Source organism: Sinocyclocheilus rhinocerous, unplaced genomic scaffold, assembly GCF_001515625.1.
Source record: "Sinocyclocheilus rhinocerous isolate Xijiao unplaced genomic scaffold, SAMN03320098_v1.1 scaffold721, whole genome shotgun sequence".
In the NCBI taxonomy this organism is placed as follows: Eukaryota; Metazoa; Chordata; class Actinopteri; order Cypriniformes; family Cyprinidae; genus Sinocyclocheilus; species Sinocyclocheilus rhinocerous.
This window is the reverse complement of record NW_015656165.1, coordinates 119364-137985: the sequence shown is the minus strand read 5'-3', so window position 1 is coordinate 137985 and position 18622 is coordinate 119364. Positions and strand designations below refer to the sequence as shown.

Genomic DNA, 18622 nt, shown 5'->3' with positions numbered 1-18622 from the left:
AACCCTAATAAATGTAGCATTTAAAAAAAAATCAAACTCATTAAAATAACACATGCTGCACCAACAGTCTGAGGATATTAAGAAACACTCATCACACTGTAAGGGAAAACATCTTGTAAATAGTTCCAAATTATGATGCTTCACGTTATGAAATTTCATCAGTTTCTGCTTTGTTAGAGCTCTCTTTAAAGCTGTGCCATTATGGCACAGCATGCCTACGAGTATAACTAGAGCTGCTGGAGTCTGTACCTCAAAGCAATTAGCTGCTTCTCAGACTGCTGCAAACGTCTTCATACATAACAACCCCGTGATAAATTAGACCACACACTCTATTTGTAGCACAACAAGCTACGTGACAGCAAGACTGCAGTACATACGCCTGCTGTGTGACCGGTGTTTTGCTTGTTTTAGTGTGCTGATCCAATCCCTCGCAGCACTCTAACAGTGTTATCCTTTATAGGAATGCGAGCGGATATTCTCCAGAGAGGAATAACAGCAGAAAAATGGAAATGGATCCTCTAACAACTGAACAGGTCAGGGCGTAAGGTTACAGTCAGCCACTCTACGGCCGCCCGTACACCACCGCCACTTGAAGGATGAAAGAGAGAGAGAGGACATTTTGACAGTTTCTCTCAAAGACTTTTTCATTTCCCATCAGTCGCCTATAGAGATGCTCCTGAACTGTGTTGGCCTTGTGGTAATGGATTCACTAGAGTTGATACTCTCGGCAGTAGCGGAGTGATGATGAGAAGGAAGGCCAGGAGATGATGAGCCCTTTGGAGGTGATAGTTTTCAAGACCTTCCATCTCCCTCTGCTTTTCAACCAAATACCAGGCAGCTCTGGGGGTCAGATGTCACCTCTCTGCCACAGAGACTTGAAGGGCCACTTACAAATGAAAGTTCTCCTCCCTTTCGTCATGACACTTTTAGTCCGAGACTAAAAAAAAGAATAAAAAAGGTCCTGATTTTCATGAAACAGATGACACGCAGATCAGTCACGGTGATCAGGCTACAGAAAGGAAGTGAAAGGGAGATCAAAGAAAGTCGTTGAGTGCTGAGGAGATTGATGTATGGATGGAAAAAGGATCTGAGCCAAGCACAAGCACATGCCATGAACATGCAAGCTGCTCCGTCTTCTTCGCTAGGCGTCACTAATATTCTTAAAGTCAAAACGACAGTGCCATCCGCACATTCGCCTTTTCAAGTGGAATTTAAACTGCCATATTACGCTAGAAAATGCTGATAGGAGCAATATCTGGCCTTCTAAGCACATTCGGGAAAGGGCCAAAGTGGCAAGGAAACACTAAACCCCTCCCCATCCAAAAAGACACTTTTGAATGAGACTGGAACTCAGCCAAATGCATCAACATCCGTCACCCTTCATCCGTATCTCAAGGGGCCTACGTCTCAGCTTCTGCTGCAAAAAGAATAACAATGCGATTCGCTAGCGTCTGTTAACGCCGCAGTACCACTGAGGCCTGTTTCTGAAACACATGGTGGCCGATATCACTCACGAAGAGCTTTCAATCTTTATTTACCTAAAACAAAAGAGCCCAGGGCTAAAAGAAATTGGAAAAGCGCCATTTAAAAATATCCCCCCCGCAGCAGTTGCCATTGTGCACTTGAGCCCGGGCTATTGTGGGAGTGTAAATGATTTTGACAGGAAGTTGCAAATTGTATAAATATTTAGCGTTTAATAAAAAAGGAGAAACAAAACAAGCGAACGCTGAGGAAAGGAAACAAAAGAAGTCTAATGACAGGACTGGGAAGGAGCCAAGTACTCGGCTGGATAAATCCAAACACAACAGGGATCTTGGTACAAATTTGGGCACAAAACTGTTGCGTAAAATGGTGTGGAGAACAACAAAACAACACAGCACCTGGAAATGATTCAAATGAGAAACAGCAACAAAAAATATACAATGTAGCCTGCTGCTAGAATCAAGTGTGAAGATTTTTACACGTTGATTATCACATGATATTGTTTGAGCTAAATAAGGAATCAGTTCAAACAATGTCTTTACGTCTTTGATTATGGTACAGTCCATGAACAGAGGCAGACAGTAGTGAAGTATTTTTACTTTACTCAAGTAAATTTAAAAAGTATCTGTAGTTTATCAGAGTGTTTTTCTTTGGAAAACTTTACTTCACTACATTCCAAAGCATAATGTCATACTTTTTACTGCACTTAATTTCATAAATAAAAGTTGTTGTTTGTTTTACCTTTAATACTTAAGAACATTAAAAATGTAGTACTTTCTTGTACTCAAGTAAATCTTTGAATTACTTTTACTTGAGTAAAAGTAAGAAAGTAATAGATTTCTAATGTAATTAAGTATTAAATTATATTTAATATGAAACGTAGTGCAGTAAAAAGTACAATATTATGCTTTGGAATGTTGTGAAGTACAGTTTTCTAAAGAAAAACACTCTGATAAAGTACAGACATCTGAAAAGTACTTTTACAGCAGAGTAAAAATACTTCACTACTGTCCGCCTCTGTGATACACTCTGGTTTCCTGAACCTTTTTTTAAAGCATTAGAGGGAAAAATACTTTTTTTTTTTTTACTGTTTTGTGAGATAGAATAGATAAGTTAGATAAACTATTATCTGAAATAAAATCAAATGAAAACAGCAAGTTTTAAACACATCAAAGGTGTCCTTAAATGAGTTATTATGGCCTGTCCCACATCAAAAGTGAGTGTTGTATACTGGAGTCTGGACAAAACTGAACTCAAGTCTGAGTCTAAGCCAATATTTTCAGGAGCATTTGGACTTGGCCTGGACTTGGACTTGACTAGTCATATAAAATATGGTCTTAGACTCAGACTTAAGATGGACTTGAGACTGAGTCTGGTCTTGTGCCTTTTCAACTGTATCTAATAATTCAAATCATGTAAAAATATCACAAATTTGACACTGCATTGTAGTAAAACTAATTCTTAAATATTAAAATAAATGAATGAATGACAAAAAAACTTCAGATTTAAAAAAAATCTCACATTTTTTATGCAACCCAGTATACAAAAAAAAAAGTAACTTGCCTAAAACTGTGACACCCATATTTCGATCAGTAACTAATCTCTATTAATATTCTTAAATATTTCATAAATATTGTGTGGACTGAATTACTTATTTTCAAAAATTTAGCTCTGAGACTCAAGTTTTTGTATGAAAAATTATCAAACAAATCTCAAATTGAGTCCATTCGAAATTTGCAATCCTGATATATTGCAACCTTGTTACTCATTCTGCCTTATTTTGTACTCTGTTCTTGGAAAGTGGCAAACTATGCCAAGGCACTTTGGTATATCAGTAGAATTAGACTACTGTTTGCTGAAAATCCTCTCCTTTTCCGAAATAGCAACATTTGTATAAATATCTACATTTTCTTGTGAGTTAGCCTATGCAACAGAAAAAAAAAACTTCAAAAGTTAGATTATACACAGAAATGAGGCTTCTGATTTATAGTGCTACTGGAAACTCTTTCCTCTTTATTGCTACTTTAATCTCAGTCATAAATGTTTCTGCTCATGTCATGTGCTGTAACCCCCTGCAGGTAATGCAGCAGTTCTCTTTTCCTCAGGCCAACCTCCCCTGAGACAGAGACCACCGGCAGCAGTGTGTGAAAGGAAGAGACTCTATCTGTGACACATACATGTGAGAAGCATTTGTATAGCACTGATCCCAGCATACTTCGATTTCTCACACACTACAATATCTCTGATTAATTTTTAACCTACGATAAGACTTTTTGTTTTCTCAATTTCCCCATTAAAGGCATTTAACGTGTTCCAGCCTGACAGGCGTATATAAAACAGTAGCGATAGACAAGCTTTATTTCCCAGACAAAGGTGCGGTTGCCAGTAAACAGCTGTGGTCTAGGTGTTTAGTCTGTGCGTTTAGCTCTGGTCTTTGTAGTGGTTAGACACCATGGAGTAATTTCCACATTCCCGTCAGCAAGGGGTGGGGGAGGGGATTATGGAAAACCGGAAGTCTCGTTTCTCCTTTAGATGAAATTAATGATGCCTCCATGTGCTTACTGTTGAGTTACTTCCCTTATGGAAATGATCACAAAACAAGCAACAACAACCGCAACGGGGGAGAGAAAGGGATACAAAATAGAGATGGAAAAAGGGGTTATGTGGTGAGGCCCTTGAAGGGTTTGGGGGCCTCGTTCAGGGAAAGTTAATGAAGGTGCAGATATTTTGATACGTAGATGAAAAGAACCTGTGAGGATGTGATTTTCAGTTTTTGGCTGCAAGAGATGAGATGATCTGTGGATGAGAAAAGAAATAAATTGAGCTCAAAATTAATTCTTAATACAGAATATAAGATTTGCTCGGAGCAAAATTGGAGAAGGAAGTATTAAGATGCAGTGTGTTGAACTATAGTGCTCTCCCACACTCCCACTGTTTGTCTGGTCAGAGGAACACGCAGCAGAATTATTGAGTGCTCAAGACAGAGAACATCACACAGACACACACTTTTGCCACCCACAGCCACACAGAGACTCAGAGATGCATTCGTCCTGACCAGCTGCTTGTGATTACTTGTGTTTACAATGAGCATCAGGTATCTGCTGCGTGTAATCCAAAACACACACACACACAGAGAGAGAGAGAGAGAGAAAGAAAAAAAAACATGCACAAAAACGCATAGACATTATTAAAGCGCAAACACAGACTATTAAAATCTGTGTATGGTCATTTTACTGAAAATGCACACATATTAGGGAGAAATGTCAGTGTGAGTCAGTATATAATTTTAATCGATAAATAATAAACTAAGACAAATATTGCACTTGTGTGTATTTTTATTAACACCTGTTATTGTTAGTTTGAAATGGGAAGTACTAGAGATGTATGGAGGATGACTTCTATTCAAGTATATCAGTTTCCACAGTTATTTAAAGCAGCACAGCCGCTTTCATTTGTAATGATAAAAAATGTTACTTGTGCTCTAAATTAGCATATTAGAATGATTTATGAAGGATCGTGTGACACTGGCTGGAGACTGGAGCAATGGCTGCTGAAAATTCAGCTTTGCGGTCACAGGAATAATTTACATTGATTTCTTCTTCTTCACATACTTACTTCTTTCATAAAAAAAAGACCCCAAACTTTTGAATGGTGGTGTATTTGGGTGTGTAAACATGTTGTAGGCCTATAATCTCTACATTTATATTTTAAATTCATCTACAAGCAGTGGCTAACAGGGCTATGCTAACCAGCCAAAAAAATGATCTCTTGGTCTTGAACCTCACAAAAAAGGGTCAACCAATGGCATGACTTTTTGGCCGGACTACTTCACTGGCTGTGATTCTGTTTAGTACCTCTCGTAGTGCAGAAATTACACATGCCTTTCATTTCCAGTTAGCTGCAACCAAACATATAACGCCTTTTTTTTTTTTTTTTTTTTAAATCGATTGTGTTTCTTCAAGGTTGTCCAAGAGTTCACAAGCACATTTCGGAGAAAACAACTCAATTCAACTCAACAAACTCTGTGAAAAGTCTCTCCCTTTGCTTTCACACCAATCTCTATGACTCTAATTATAAAAAGTGCCCACTCAGTGTAGCAGTCTTCTCGTGTTTCAGCCCTTTTTCCTAAAGGTCACTGTTCCATACGACAGCTTCGTTATGGAAAGAAAACCTAAATTCAACCCCAAAAGGGAAACAAGTTTTATTAGAGATGACACTACATCCCCATTCACTTATGAGCCAAGACTACATCTAATTCTGCATTCTGCAGTAATGGATAAACCTTTTGTGACACAAATGCAGTAAAATGCACCATTCTTTTATACCTACAGCTCAGCTGAAGTTTTGGTCTTAAGACATGGCCTTGGTTTGGATCTCAGAACCTAAAGTCTTTGTCTACATCTGAGCTTTTGTCTTATAAGAATATTTAAGACCATTTCCAATTTACTAAAGGTAATAGAGAATCTAGAGAAAAATCTGTCATCATTTAGTCACTCTCTCCCACCAACCCTTCATTGCTTTATATGAAAAGATTTAATTTCTTTTCTTTTTTTCTGAGTGTATAGCAAATATAAACAGAAGCTCACGTGTGCATATTTGACGCTAAAACACGCTTAGTTGACGCACAACAAAAAACCTTAAATGATTCTCACATCAAGCAAGCACATTAGAGTTTCTGTTTTCCATATTTGATGAGTTCTATGTATGTGTGTTGATCAATGTTTATATGGAAATAAAATTTTAATAAAATTAGTTTATCATATAAAGTGATTGCATTTCTTCAGAAGATTTAAACTGATCAATCCATATAGATTACAGTCTCTTGGTCACTATTGGTTATTGTCTGCAATACTGAGGCAATTATGATGTTGTTCATGACTCAGCACTAAAAAATTCCTGTATTCAATTTTCTTTATTCATGCTTCATTTCTATGCTGATTCTAAAATGATGTTATAGGAATTAAAAGGAAAAAGGGGGAAATGTTCCACTTCATTAACTGTTCTTCTTTTATCATCCAGTTTTTCCTGATTATGTTCTGCATGAATCCCATTTCTTTTCTATTTAATTTTTTTGGGAAAGTTTGGCTTATCTCTCAGCTCAATCCCATGAGAGTGAGAGACAGGCTCTAATGGACATGTGGATGTGCTCGTGGAGCTGTAGCCCTGGAGACCACAACCTATTTCTTGACTTGACATCCTCCATTTTTACCTCTTCTCTTCTCTTCTCTTCTCTTCTCTTCCAATTAATGCAAATATACTAATATAAACTATAGATTTATAAATGTATATTATTCATAGTTAGAGTAACAAAATAAATAGGTTTATCTATGAATTAGTGGTGGCTCAGTGGGTAGCATTGTTGCCTCACAGCAAGAAAGTCACCAGTTTGAATCCCAACTGCATTAAATTATTAGCTAATGAAAACAAAAATCCCAAGAGACCAAATAGTCAATTTATGAAGACAAGCTTCTTGGTAATGTTAATAAATTACCATTAATAAAAGCACATGAATAAATATTGGTATTTTAAATATATTAATACATTTCAAAGTTGATTTTAAGAACTTTTTTGCTTTTTCCGTGTTGGGTCACCACTCTGTCTAATGTAAAAATCTATTTTCTGAAGCAAAACCTGCTGAGAATTACATATCTTAAAAAAAGCCCTTGTTGTGTGAGTTTATGATTGAGTACAATACACATAACTGCTTTTCTGCATGCTGTCTTTCACCAACTTAACATCAACAACATCCTCTCCAAATTCCTCCTTGACAGGACGGTGTGACTATATCCAGAGCCCTCCACTTCCTGCTCGGGGGCACAACTGTTATAAGAACCTCTATTTAAACAGAGATGAGCTCATATCCTGATAATCAGGGCAGAGGGGGAGCTGCTAAAAACAGTGTCCCAATCACCAACTGGATCAGTGCCACTGGAGTTCCGCTCTAATACTGGCGTATCTGTCTAGCCGGCCTCATACATGCTTCACATCCCTACAGATCTGTTCAATTTTCAGGGTTTAGATGTATCACATTTCTCAGACTGTGAGTACTATTCTGGGAAGAGTTTGTGTTTGTCAAATGTAAATAATCATATGACCAGTGGATGAGGGTTCAGGTTCAAAACAAAGGCATGAGAGACTGATATTTTCAGATATGACATTTCCGACCGTCATTGTGTCAGTATTAAAATTACAGGCCACAGAACCTTGTAGATGGAAAGAGACAGACATTTTGAAGATGGATAAAACGATAAAGGAAAGAGTGTTCTGCACCACTCAGCTCTCTTCAGCTGTATTAATATTCCACATCAAGAGTCCACACTCAAGGTTATTCTCACTCTAAATTACTGAAGATAAAAAAGCTCCTTATTAGCATTTATGGGTAAAACCTGGCTAATCTTATTCACACTTTTCCCTCTCTTTGTGACATCCTGGCCTCTGTTTTCACTTTTTCCTCCTCAGAAAGGTCACAACCTCATTTTCATGGTATTTTCTTGCTTAAATCTGCTTACAATGCACAGTTTCTGAAAAATAAGCACTGCATCAATGGACATTTTCTAGAAAATAAGCACTGCATCATAGAATAATGGCAAGTTCTCTCCTTTATTAAAGCGGCTACACTGTTAGACTTTGCTGTAATTTTACAGTTACTTACCGCAAAAAGCCCAGTAAACTACCATATATGTGTTTTACGGTTAACTACTATAATATGCACTGCATTATGGGTATTTTTATGCCATTTACAGTAATTTACTGTATATGGGAATCTGCGGTACTTTACTGTTTGCTCAAAAGCAGTAGTGCTACTGTAAATTGTTCTGCTGATGAAAAACATGAATCTGCATTCTCAATTTAATGTCTGGGTAAGCACAAGTGTGGTGAAATAAATGTATTTTTAAAATGATTAAAAAATAAAATATATAAACTTTGCTTACACCCCACAAAATTTAAATTTTATTCGCACGCAAAGCCCGCGCAACAACCTGGCAGAGGTTATATAAACTGAGGCTTGTGTCGGGTGCGCGCATAACGGACTTCCCCTCTGAGTGAATCGCCAAACGTCAGCTGCGAGTTTTCCTGTGGTAAGTAGCCTACTTTTCACTTACTTTTAAAACGTAAACTATTACCAATATCAATGAAATTTTAAAAATAATAAATATAAAATCTAATTATAGGCTGTTACTAGGACAGTCTGAGGGAAATGTTCGTTTTCCTCAAAAACTGCCGCTTTCATGAAACTCATTCAATTGTCCTGCAACTGACTGACTGCCTTTTCCAGTACAGAGTATTTACACGAACAATGACCAGTAAACTACCATATATGTGTTTTACGGTTAACTACTATAATATGCACTGCATTATGGGTATTTTTATGCCATTTACAGTAATTTACTGTATATGGGAATCTGCGGTACTTTACTGTTTGCTCAAAAGCAGTAGTGCTACTGTAAATTGTTCTGCTGATGAAAAACATGAATCTGCATTCTCAAGTTAATGTCTGGGTAAGCACAAGTGTGGTGTAATAAATGTCTTTTTAAAATGATTAAAAAATAAAATATATAAACTTTGCTTACACCCCACACAATTTAAATTTTATTCGCGCGCAAAGCCCGCGCAACAACCTGGCAGAGGTTATATAAACTGAGGCTTGTGTCGGGTGCGCGCATAACGGACTTCCCCTCTGAGTGAATCGCCAGACGTCAGCTGCGAGTTTTCCTGTGGTAAGTAGCCTACTTTTCACTTACTTTTAAAACGTAAACTATTACCAATATCAATGAAATTTTAAAAATAATAAATATAAAATCTAATTATAGGCTATTACTAGGACAGTCTGAGGGAAATGTTCGTTTTCCTCAAAAACTGCCGCTTTCATGAAACTCATTCAATTGTCCTGCAACTGACTGACTGCCTTTTCCAGAGTAAGTACAGAGTATTTACACGAACAATGATTTTTCGACTTTTTTACTGCTGGTTATGGTATATTTTACTCGTCAGTTAAATGAATACCGTTAAATGTGTGACGTCATTTGAAATAGCACGAGCGCTCTCTCTCTCTCTCTCTCTCTCTCTTGCGTGCGCGTTCTCTCTCGCGCTCTCTCTCTCTCATAAATAAAACATTTACGCCAGTGCATATACCAGAGAAAAAAAAAATATTCAAGTAAAATTATAATCAATTAATTCAAGAAAGAAAATGTATTCTTTATTGTGGCTTCTTGTTTGTTAATAGAAGCAAGGTCTCATCAAAGTCAGTATTCTCTTAAGTTTCATATGAATTATTTTTTACATTTTATTGTATATATTCTCTTCTCTCTTTTTTCAGTGTTGATTGTAATCTGATTGTGTAAGTGATCAATCTAGCAGTCATTCTAGATCTATGATTTATCATGTTCATAACATATAGTGATTAGTCAATAATCACTGACGAAAAATAATGATTCTTCTTTTTCTCTCTTTTGCTTGTTTCAACAGGAGCTAACTACACCCCAAAGGCTATTTTAGGAGCCACAGCACTGAGCATCTTTGGCTTTGTAAGTATGTTTTAACTATCAGCTGCAGTATGTGACATTAGATTAATTGCAGCTATGACAGAAATGTCTGAGATTTTGATATATATATATATATCCTCTTTTTTTTTGTAATGTTCCAGAATAAAGCACAATAAAAAAGTAAGTAATGGATGTATTTAATAGTGACAGTGAATAAAAAATATACTGTTGTACATGGACTCAGGTCACTTATTTGGAATTTATTAAATTCAATGGCATTCATGTAAAATATTCAAAGGTTTTATAAAATAAATAGTGAAAAATAAATTACAGTAAAATGACTGTAATATTATTATACTGTAAAGCTATGTTACAGTAAGGATATAAGGATATAGTACTGTAAAATTAAGTTGCAGTAAGGGTATTTCACTGTAAATTTAAATTGCGGTAAGGCCATCATACTGTAAAAGGAGATTGTGGTAAGGGCATTATACTGTAAAATGAACTTGCGATAAGCTACTGTAAAGGGGTAGTTACAGTAACTTACTGGCAATAGTGCTGCCAGTAAGTTACCGCAAAAATACAATAAAAAGTCTAACAGTGTACTTACCAGCTTTAACTAGGTGATGGTCTCACAAACTGACCTTAGCACCAGCAGCTAATTAATCAGCTAAACTAGCCACGACTGAAACTGTTTTCAGATGGATTTTGAACTCCACACTGGAATTATTCATTTAATCAGATACAGTAATCAAAAGATGCTAAACTAAAGACATACATTACATAGATCACTAGTTCAAGATATCATATGTGAGTTCAGAAGCTCGTATTTGATGATATGTGCATCACACAAGCAATAACATGATGGCATATTGTTTTTAATTAACTGTGAGATAAACATGCATCGCATTTGAAACATTAAATTTTTTGAACATCTTGTGTATTGGACTCATGCTTGACTCCATGGAAACAGAGATGTTCTTTACTTCACCAGTGCAGCAAAGTCTTCCTCTTGAAAGTATTTTGGGCTTTCGTTGTTGTTCTCACACCAGATGGACTGTGTCAAGGAGTGCAGAGAAGATGAGTTTTTTTTTTTGTAATGTTCCAGAATAAAGCACAATAAGTAATGGATGTATTTAATAGTGACAGTGAATAAAAAATATACTGTTGTACATGGACTCAGGTCACTTATTTGGAATTTATTAAATTCAATGGGATTCATCTAAGGTTTTATAAAATAAATAGTGTAAAATAAATTACAGTAAAATTACTGTAATATTATTATACTGTAAAACTAAGTTACAGTAAGGATATAAGGATATAGTACTGTAAAATTAAGTTGCAGTAAGGGTATTTCACTGTAAATTTAAATTGCGGTAAGGCCATCATACTGTAAAAGGAGATTGTGGTAAGGGCATTATACTGTAAAATGAACTTGCGATAAGCTACTGTAAAGGGGTAGTTACAGTAACTTACTGGCAATAGTGCTGCCAGTAATTTACCGCAAAAATACGATAAAAAGTCAAACAGTGTATATTATACTTCACAAACTGTATTTAATATACCGGTCATCTTTTCTGTGCACTTCAAAGTGTGGGGACCAGAGATTTTACGGTTGTAAAAAGATGCAAAAGCATCATAAATGTAGCACAGAAGTAATCTGTTTGACTATGTGCTATATTTCAAGCCAGTTGAACATATCCCTTACGAAAAATAAGTTTATTCAAGTATGCTATTAGTATACTTCTTTTAAACTAAAAATAGGAAAATATACTTTCAGTCTACTTATTATGTACTTCTCAGAAATATACTTAAAATGATATTTAAGTATACATGACTTATACTTATATTCTAAATATATTTGAGCTATAGCTACTTGTGCTCCGGGAATCCATGTTTTCATTGTTATACCGTAGGGGGCACTATTACACATCTTCTGTACAGAATTTCCAAAACACAAGCGAAGAAGAAACCGAAACACCAGATGCTTCCACATGTAGGGACATAGTAGCATACTTAAAGGGGTCATTGGATGCAAAATTCACTTTACAAGTTGTTTGAACATGCTACATGCACTTTTACAAGTTGTTTGAACTGAAATGTGTGTTGGCAGTGTGTGTACACAACCACCCTATAATGATAAAAATTCACCCAGTGGTTTTTTTTTATAATCTCCTAAAATCATTACCCCTTTCTCAAATCAAGCCGTTCTCAGATTTCTGCCAGTGTGACGTCACACAGGCCCAGGCCCCTCCCACGATAGTTGATTGACACTAGCGTCTTACCTTTTGACACGCCCTGAGTGAGCTGTCATCAGTCCGCCATTGTGTCGACTCCGGTGCAGGGGAAGACAAGAACGTTTTCGATTAAGCGATTGAGGTGTTTTGTTGTTGGATGTAATAATGAACATAGCAGTCGTCATTTACTCCCGACATCTGAGCCGCTGAAAATGCAGAGAATTAACGTTACTTTCATTTTTGAAAGGAATGCGCTGATCCCCGATCTGCCTAAATGCGTCTATGTTCGCGCGAATCATTCGTGATCCAGCTTCATCAACAGAAGAAGTGAGTATAAGTGTTTTTATGAATCTTTGCAAATCGCCTTTCCTAATAACGTGCTAGTTAGCCAGTTTCGCAGCTGAAGTTTACAGTCTGCTCGTCACCCCACGGAAAAGAGGGGCGGGGTCAGCAGAGCTCATTAGCATTTAAAGCAACATGGACTAGAATGGCTGTCTGAAAACAGAGCTGTTTTTGACAGGGTAAAAAAAGGTGTTTTTTACACTACCACTGATATATTTTAACCAAATTATGTTTTCATTAAGAGCCTAAAGAATCATATCAACATGTGGAAAATGGGCATCCGATGACCCCTTTAAAGTATGATGTAAAGTTCACTTAAAGAAAACTTATGAGTATACTTTCAATATAGAACTACTAAACTAGTAGTTTACTGAGACTATACTTTAAAGTGTACTAAAATGCTACAAGTATTTAATCAGTAATCTATCAGTATACCAATAAGTTCACTTTTAGTATAGTTGCAGTCAGTGTTGGGGAAAGTTACTTTTAAAAGTAATGAATTACAATATTGCGTTACTTCCTTTAAAAGTAACTAATCACGTTACTTAGTTACTTTTTCTCATCTGCCTTGGCCTCATTTTTCTCTCTTCAGAAACAAACAAAAAAAACCTTTCTCTTTTTTGCTTATGGTTGATCATCAAAGGTCAGCAGCAAAGACATTGGTTAATAAAATGGAATTAAATACATAAAGGATATTTGTGTTATTTAACATGTTTGCATCATGTCCTGAGTTTGCATTTGACGGGGGACAATTGAGGGACTAATACATAACAATTACAAAAGGTGAAAACATTTACTGATGCTCAAGAATGCAACACAATGCATTAAGAGATGGGGGTGTAAACCTTTGAACAGGATGATGGTGTGTAAATTTTTCTTATTTTGATTAAAGATCATATTATTTTCATTTAGTACTGCACTTCAGAAGCTACATAAATACATACATGTTTCCCAGAAGTCAAAATAAGGAAAATTTACCCTGATCATTCAATTCAAAAAGTTTACACCCACCAGCTCTTAATGCATTGTGTTGCCTTCTTGAGCATCAGTAAATGTTTTCACCTTTTGTAATTGTTATGTATGAGTCCCTCAATTGTCCTCAGAGTGAAAAGATGGATCTCAAAATCATACAGTCATTGCTGGAAAGTGGTCAATTATGCAGAAGATGCTGGAAAACCAAAGAATGTGTAGGAGCTGGAGGATTTTTCTGAAGAACAGCAGGCAGTTGAACTGTTCAGGACAAACAAGAGACTCATGAACAACTAACACAAAGCATAAAAACAGTCATGGATCATCCAGGAAATGGCAACATTATTAAGATTTAAGGGGTATATATATATATAAAGTTATGTCAACAAAACTAATTCTTATGAGTTAAATCTGGTAGAAATTAGGGCTGTCGCGGTGAAGGAATTTCCCTTGCGGGCTGTCAGTCAGTGCAGTTACATTGTTGCGCCACAAAAAAAAAAGGGACTGAAAGGGTTAGGGTTATCTTTTTGTTACTTTAAGTTTGAATAATGATCTAATACACAGCAGGGTAATGAACAGAAGATATCTGATATATTAAAAAAAGTGTTTAGTGTTGGACCAGGATTCTTAGGGCATGAGCATTTAGGATGGCTCGACATATGAGCTTCAGTTTAAGAGAGGAACTGACACTTACCCATGCTGGAGGTGATGTCACCATTCTCAGAATCTGTGCAGTGGTTATTATTGCCATGGTAACTATTCATCACCTCCAATTTGATCTTCTTCTTCATGGCTTCAGCGAGTGTGGCAGCTGTTATGCCTGTCAGAGTATTAAACAGAGAGAGAAAGAAAACGTGTTAATTCATAATCATTCTGTTTCTTTTCACTTCAACTGCCTAAATCTTGTGAGAATATGTGAATATGAATAATTGTTAACAGATTCACCTCATCGCTTTTCCATAAATGTGCCTCATTCAAATGCTTTTGTGAAAGCAATTATGAATATTTCACATCCCATAATTGAATTTGACAGAAGAACACACTGGCACTGTAACATTAGATGATAACAACAGGTCTATTATTACCCACAGCGTCATCCCAAAGCTACACTTACTCTCTGGCCCACGTCACTGCTCTGCAATCAGTCGATTGACTAATACCTCCGTTTAACTACCATCAGACACCAGCTTTGAAGAGCAGGTCCTGGATCAGCTGAACGAGGTGACATCTGAAAGTTGAGATTTGCTCCCCTGTCATACGCTGATAATCCAGGCTGCCTGGCACCTGCCCATTGTCACAAGTCTCCAATAACCCTTGTTAACTGTGTGTGTGTGTGTGTGTGTACCCCCAGTGCACATGTTAAATTACATCTAATATGATTAGCTTCCCTTCATTGCACAGAGAGCTGCTTCTAGCCACGCAACTCAGACTGTTGGCACTGTAACATTAGATGATAACAACAGGTCTATTATTACCCACAGCGTCATCCCAAAGCTACACTTACTCTCTGGCCCACGTCACTGCTCTGCAATCAGTCGATTGACTAATACCTCCGTTTAACTACCATCAGACACCAGCTTTGAAGAGCAGGTCCTGGATCAGCTGAACGAGGTGACATCTGAAAGTTGAGATTTGCTCCCCTGTCATACGCTGATAATCCAGGCTGCCTGGCACCTGCCCATTGTCACAAGTCTCCAATAACCCTTGTTAACTGTGTGTGTGTGTGTGTGTGTGTGTGTGTGTGTGTACCCCCAGTGCACATGTTATAATTCAATTCAAATTAGATTAGCTTCCCTTCATTGCACAGAGAGCTGCTTCTAGCCACGCAACTCAGACTGTTACATGCTACTCTTCTCTTTCCTCTTCCACTAGCTTTAGATCTCAGTAAGGCAAAATGAAGGCAAGCTGTTTTTAGACTGAGATCATTCTAATATAGCCCCCTGGGGAACAGTGAAAATGTTTTTGGAATGTAGCCTTTTTTCCATGTAATTTAATTTCTGGAGCAAAAGAAACATATGAAAAAAAAAAAAAACAATTGAAAAAGTAATTTATATATTTATTAATCTAATAATTTAATAATTTACACAACTGTTTAAGACAAGATTAATAAATGCTGTCAAAGAATTGTTAATTTTATTGCATTAAATAAAAATGTTAAAATAAATTGTACATAACTTTATAATAATTTTTTATCTACAAAATATAGTAGAAATGTTTACAAAAAATTTATGTTTTTTTTACACATCAATTACCAGAGCCTGCATTAAATAGGCATTTCATCCAAATTTGTGTTTTTCAGCACTTTGCTTATGAATTCCATTTGTACATGAATACATGTACAAAACCCTACACATAAAGTTCTCAACTATGTAATAATTTTTTATAAAAAATATTTCTTACTTTTTGATTTTTTACACAATTTGTTAAAACATGAGGAGTGTTCCTAATCTTAAACATTTTGAATATGCAGTTTTGGGGGCCGTCTGTAATGCAACAAATATTGCAATAACAATATTATTAACTTGGAAGGTATTTCAAGGGAATTTTGCACAAGGATTTTATTAATTCCCTATTCACCTGTTGGTTGCAACAGGTCAGGTGCAAACATATGTAATAAATACAGTAGCCACACTCCTCCACACTGCTTGTTTCATGTGTATGTTGTGTTTTGGGGAATTTATTAAATGATAGAAATATAAGCTTGTGCAATCCAAATGTTTAAGATCCAGTAACTGTTTTTGTACCAAAACTGTAACCTCCCGTTTTGTGGTGTGAGAACAACCAACATGCTGCTTTCTACACTGCTATCTAAACATGCCACTGTTGGTTGGTTAAAGTAAGACAAATGAACAATTGCCTTAGTTTGACTAATTTATTAAAGGGGTCATATGATGTTGCTAAAAAGAACATTATTTTGTGTATTTGGTGTAACAGTCCTCGTCCTCCGTAAAATGCGTTGCACACATCTGAATATTTGGGTTGATCTGTTCTGGAACAGTGTTGTAAATACAACTTAACCACTGATTTCTAGTCGTGTCCTCTTTTGGAAGGCCAAACAAAGTATTTTCGCTTTCGCAACGAAACACACAGCATCTTCACAACATGGCGGCGGCGGTGGCAGCAACTAAAAAGTTACGCCTTCTTTCTTTGCGTGGACATTTGGGTGGCATTATGCAAATCTTCCCACATCCTGACGTAGACATGTCGGGGGGTGTTTGAACGAGGCGTTTTAGGTAGGCGTGGACGAGTCTTAACTTTTATTAAGAATATCTCTTTGGGTTTGAGACTTTAGTCTTTGCACCTTTAGGGATCTTATCTATTCACGAACAGCTTGTAACACTCCAAAGAGAAAGGAAAACTTGAAATCGCATCATATGACCCCTTTAAATTACATTGCATCAACGTTGGCTTGACTTATTTGTTCATACAGATGAACAGAATTATTCAGAAGAAAATATGCCTGTTCATCCCAAACACTGGCTTTGTGAAAGTATCCATCCAGTTCCGATGTGTCTAAGGTGTATCCTTTTAAAGTCTGCGCTCTAGTCCGGGCAAACCGCTCTCAAATCTAGTTCTAGAGCTTTCGTACGCTGGCATTTGGCTGCAATTCACAACAGTTATGTGCAAATATGAGGCAAGCTCTGGCAGTGAGCTTTAGGAGCGGGGTGTTTTTTTTCTCACTCTCTCAGTTGCTCTCCAACTGCTTTCACTAAATGTCAAGATCAGAGCATGAAAGCCAAGGTCCCTATTCAGCCTGTGAAGAGGACGATATCAAAGCATTCCCGACTCTCAGTCTGCAATCCACTCAAAGAGGGAAAAAACTGTCCTCTTTCTCTTTCTCTCTATCTCTCTAGTGGCCTTTGAGTTCCCATCTCTGTGGCTGACATTGATAGTGTGACCTCTGCCAGAGATAAAAGAGGCCTGTGCTATTGAGCATTTTCTTTCTCCCTCTCACTCTCCATCACCTGCTCTTTCTAAACGAGTACAAATGCGCGGCCTTTTCGGGCTCTCTTTGAGAAGTCGTGACGAGCAGACTGCGCACGCACTTACACAAAGAGAAGGGCAGCTTAGAAGTCGGTGCATTTAGCTTCAGGATGCAGGATGGACAGAAGTTGTGATGCTTTAAACGACACTCTTTTGAGCAAGAGGAGAGCTGACACCACAGAGGCCGAGGTGAACATATCTCCAGGCAAAATCTAATAGGTTTTAATCATAATATCAGAACACAATAAAGGGCAAATTAGAGTTGGCAAGATGAGGTTACATGCTACCTCGGGCAAACCTGCATTGTGAGTGTGGAAACAATAGTTTTGTTGGCTTTGGGCTTTTCTACAGCACAGCATGAGTCTGTTTGTTTATTTGCATTAAGTGCTGTTTAAAGTGACTGACACAGAAATATAGCAGGCTGCAGCTGGTCTGTAGAAATAAGCACCATTTCAAGCAGCTGAATTAAAAAGGTGAAGAAAACTGAAGTTAGTTTTATGTTAAAATATTCTTATCACTGCTTAACACGCAGAAAAAAATGAGCCATTCGTAGGCCGATTCTCCCCCTAAAAGTTTAAACACTGTGGCTCTGTAAAACTCAAAGCATTGTTTGTTTGAGCATCCTGTTCAGTCCAGCATAGCAACAATGGCTCAACCAATAGCATGAGTGTGGGTGGGGCTATCAGTTTAACCAACCAATTACAGTGTTTGGGAAACCTATTTGAAAACAGTCATTCTTTTTCTCATTATTATTTCAGTTCCATTTGGTGATGAGGCAGAAATCACACACTTCTGCTATTATCTCTAGCATAAGTCGCCATATTTCCTATTTCAGCCTCTCTAAAGATGCCTGTAACGCCATGTCCTGACCAGACGCCACTCAACGACACAATAAGTAATATAGCCACAATGGTGATATAGAACTCAAGGAGCGGAAGGCCTGCGATTGGACGCCGAGGTTGCTTTGTTTCTTCTCGATAGGTGAGTAACACTGTGTCTGCGCCGCAACAGCTAAAGTCTGTCTAGTACACTGGACGCTACAAAGCGACCGTTGAAAATCATTTGAAATTTGTGTCAATATGTCATAAATAGAACGCAGCAGCAGTTTTCTGTCAGGGATTTGTC

General features: G+C 37.1%; 1 protein-coding gene across 1 annotated transcript in view; it reads right to left on the bottom strand.

Moving 5' to 3' along the window:
• LOC107719724 (dachshund homolog 1-like) overlaps positions 1-18622 on the bottom strand; it is a 65868-nt gene that overhangs the window by 26886 nt on the left and 20360 nt on the right. The window contains exon 3 of the mRNA XM_016527212.1: positions 14208-14333. Within this exon, the coding sequence (XP_016382698.1) occupies positions 14208-14333 (126 nt within the window). The remainder of the gene's footprint in view (positions 1-14207; positions 14334-18622) is intronic.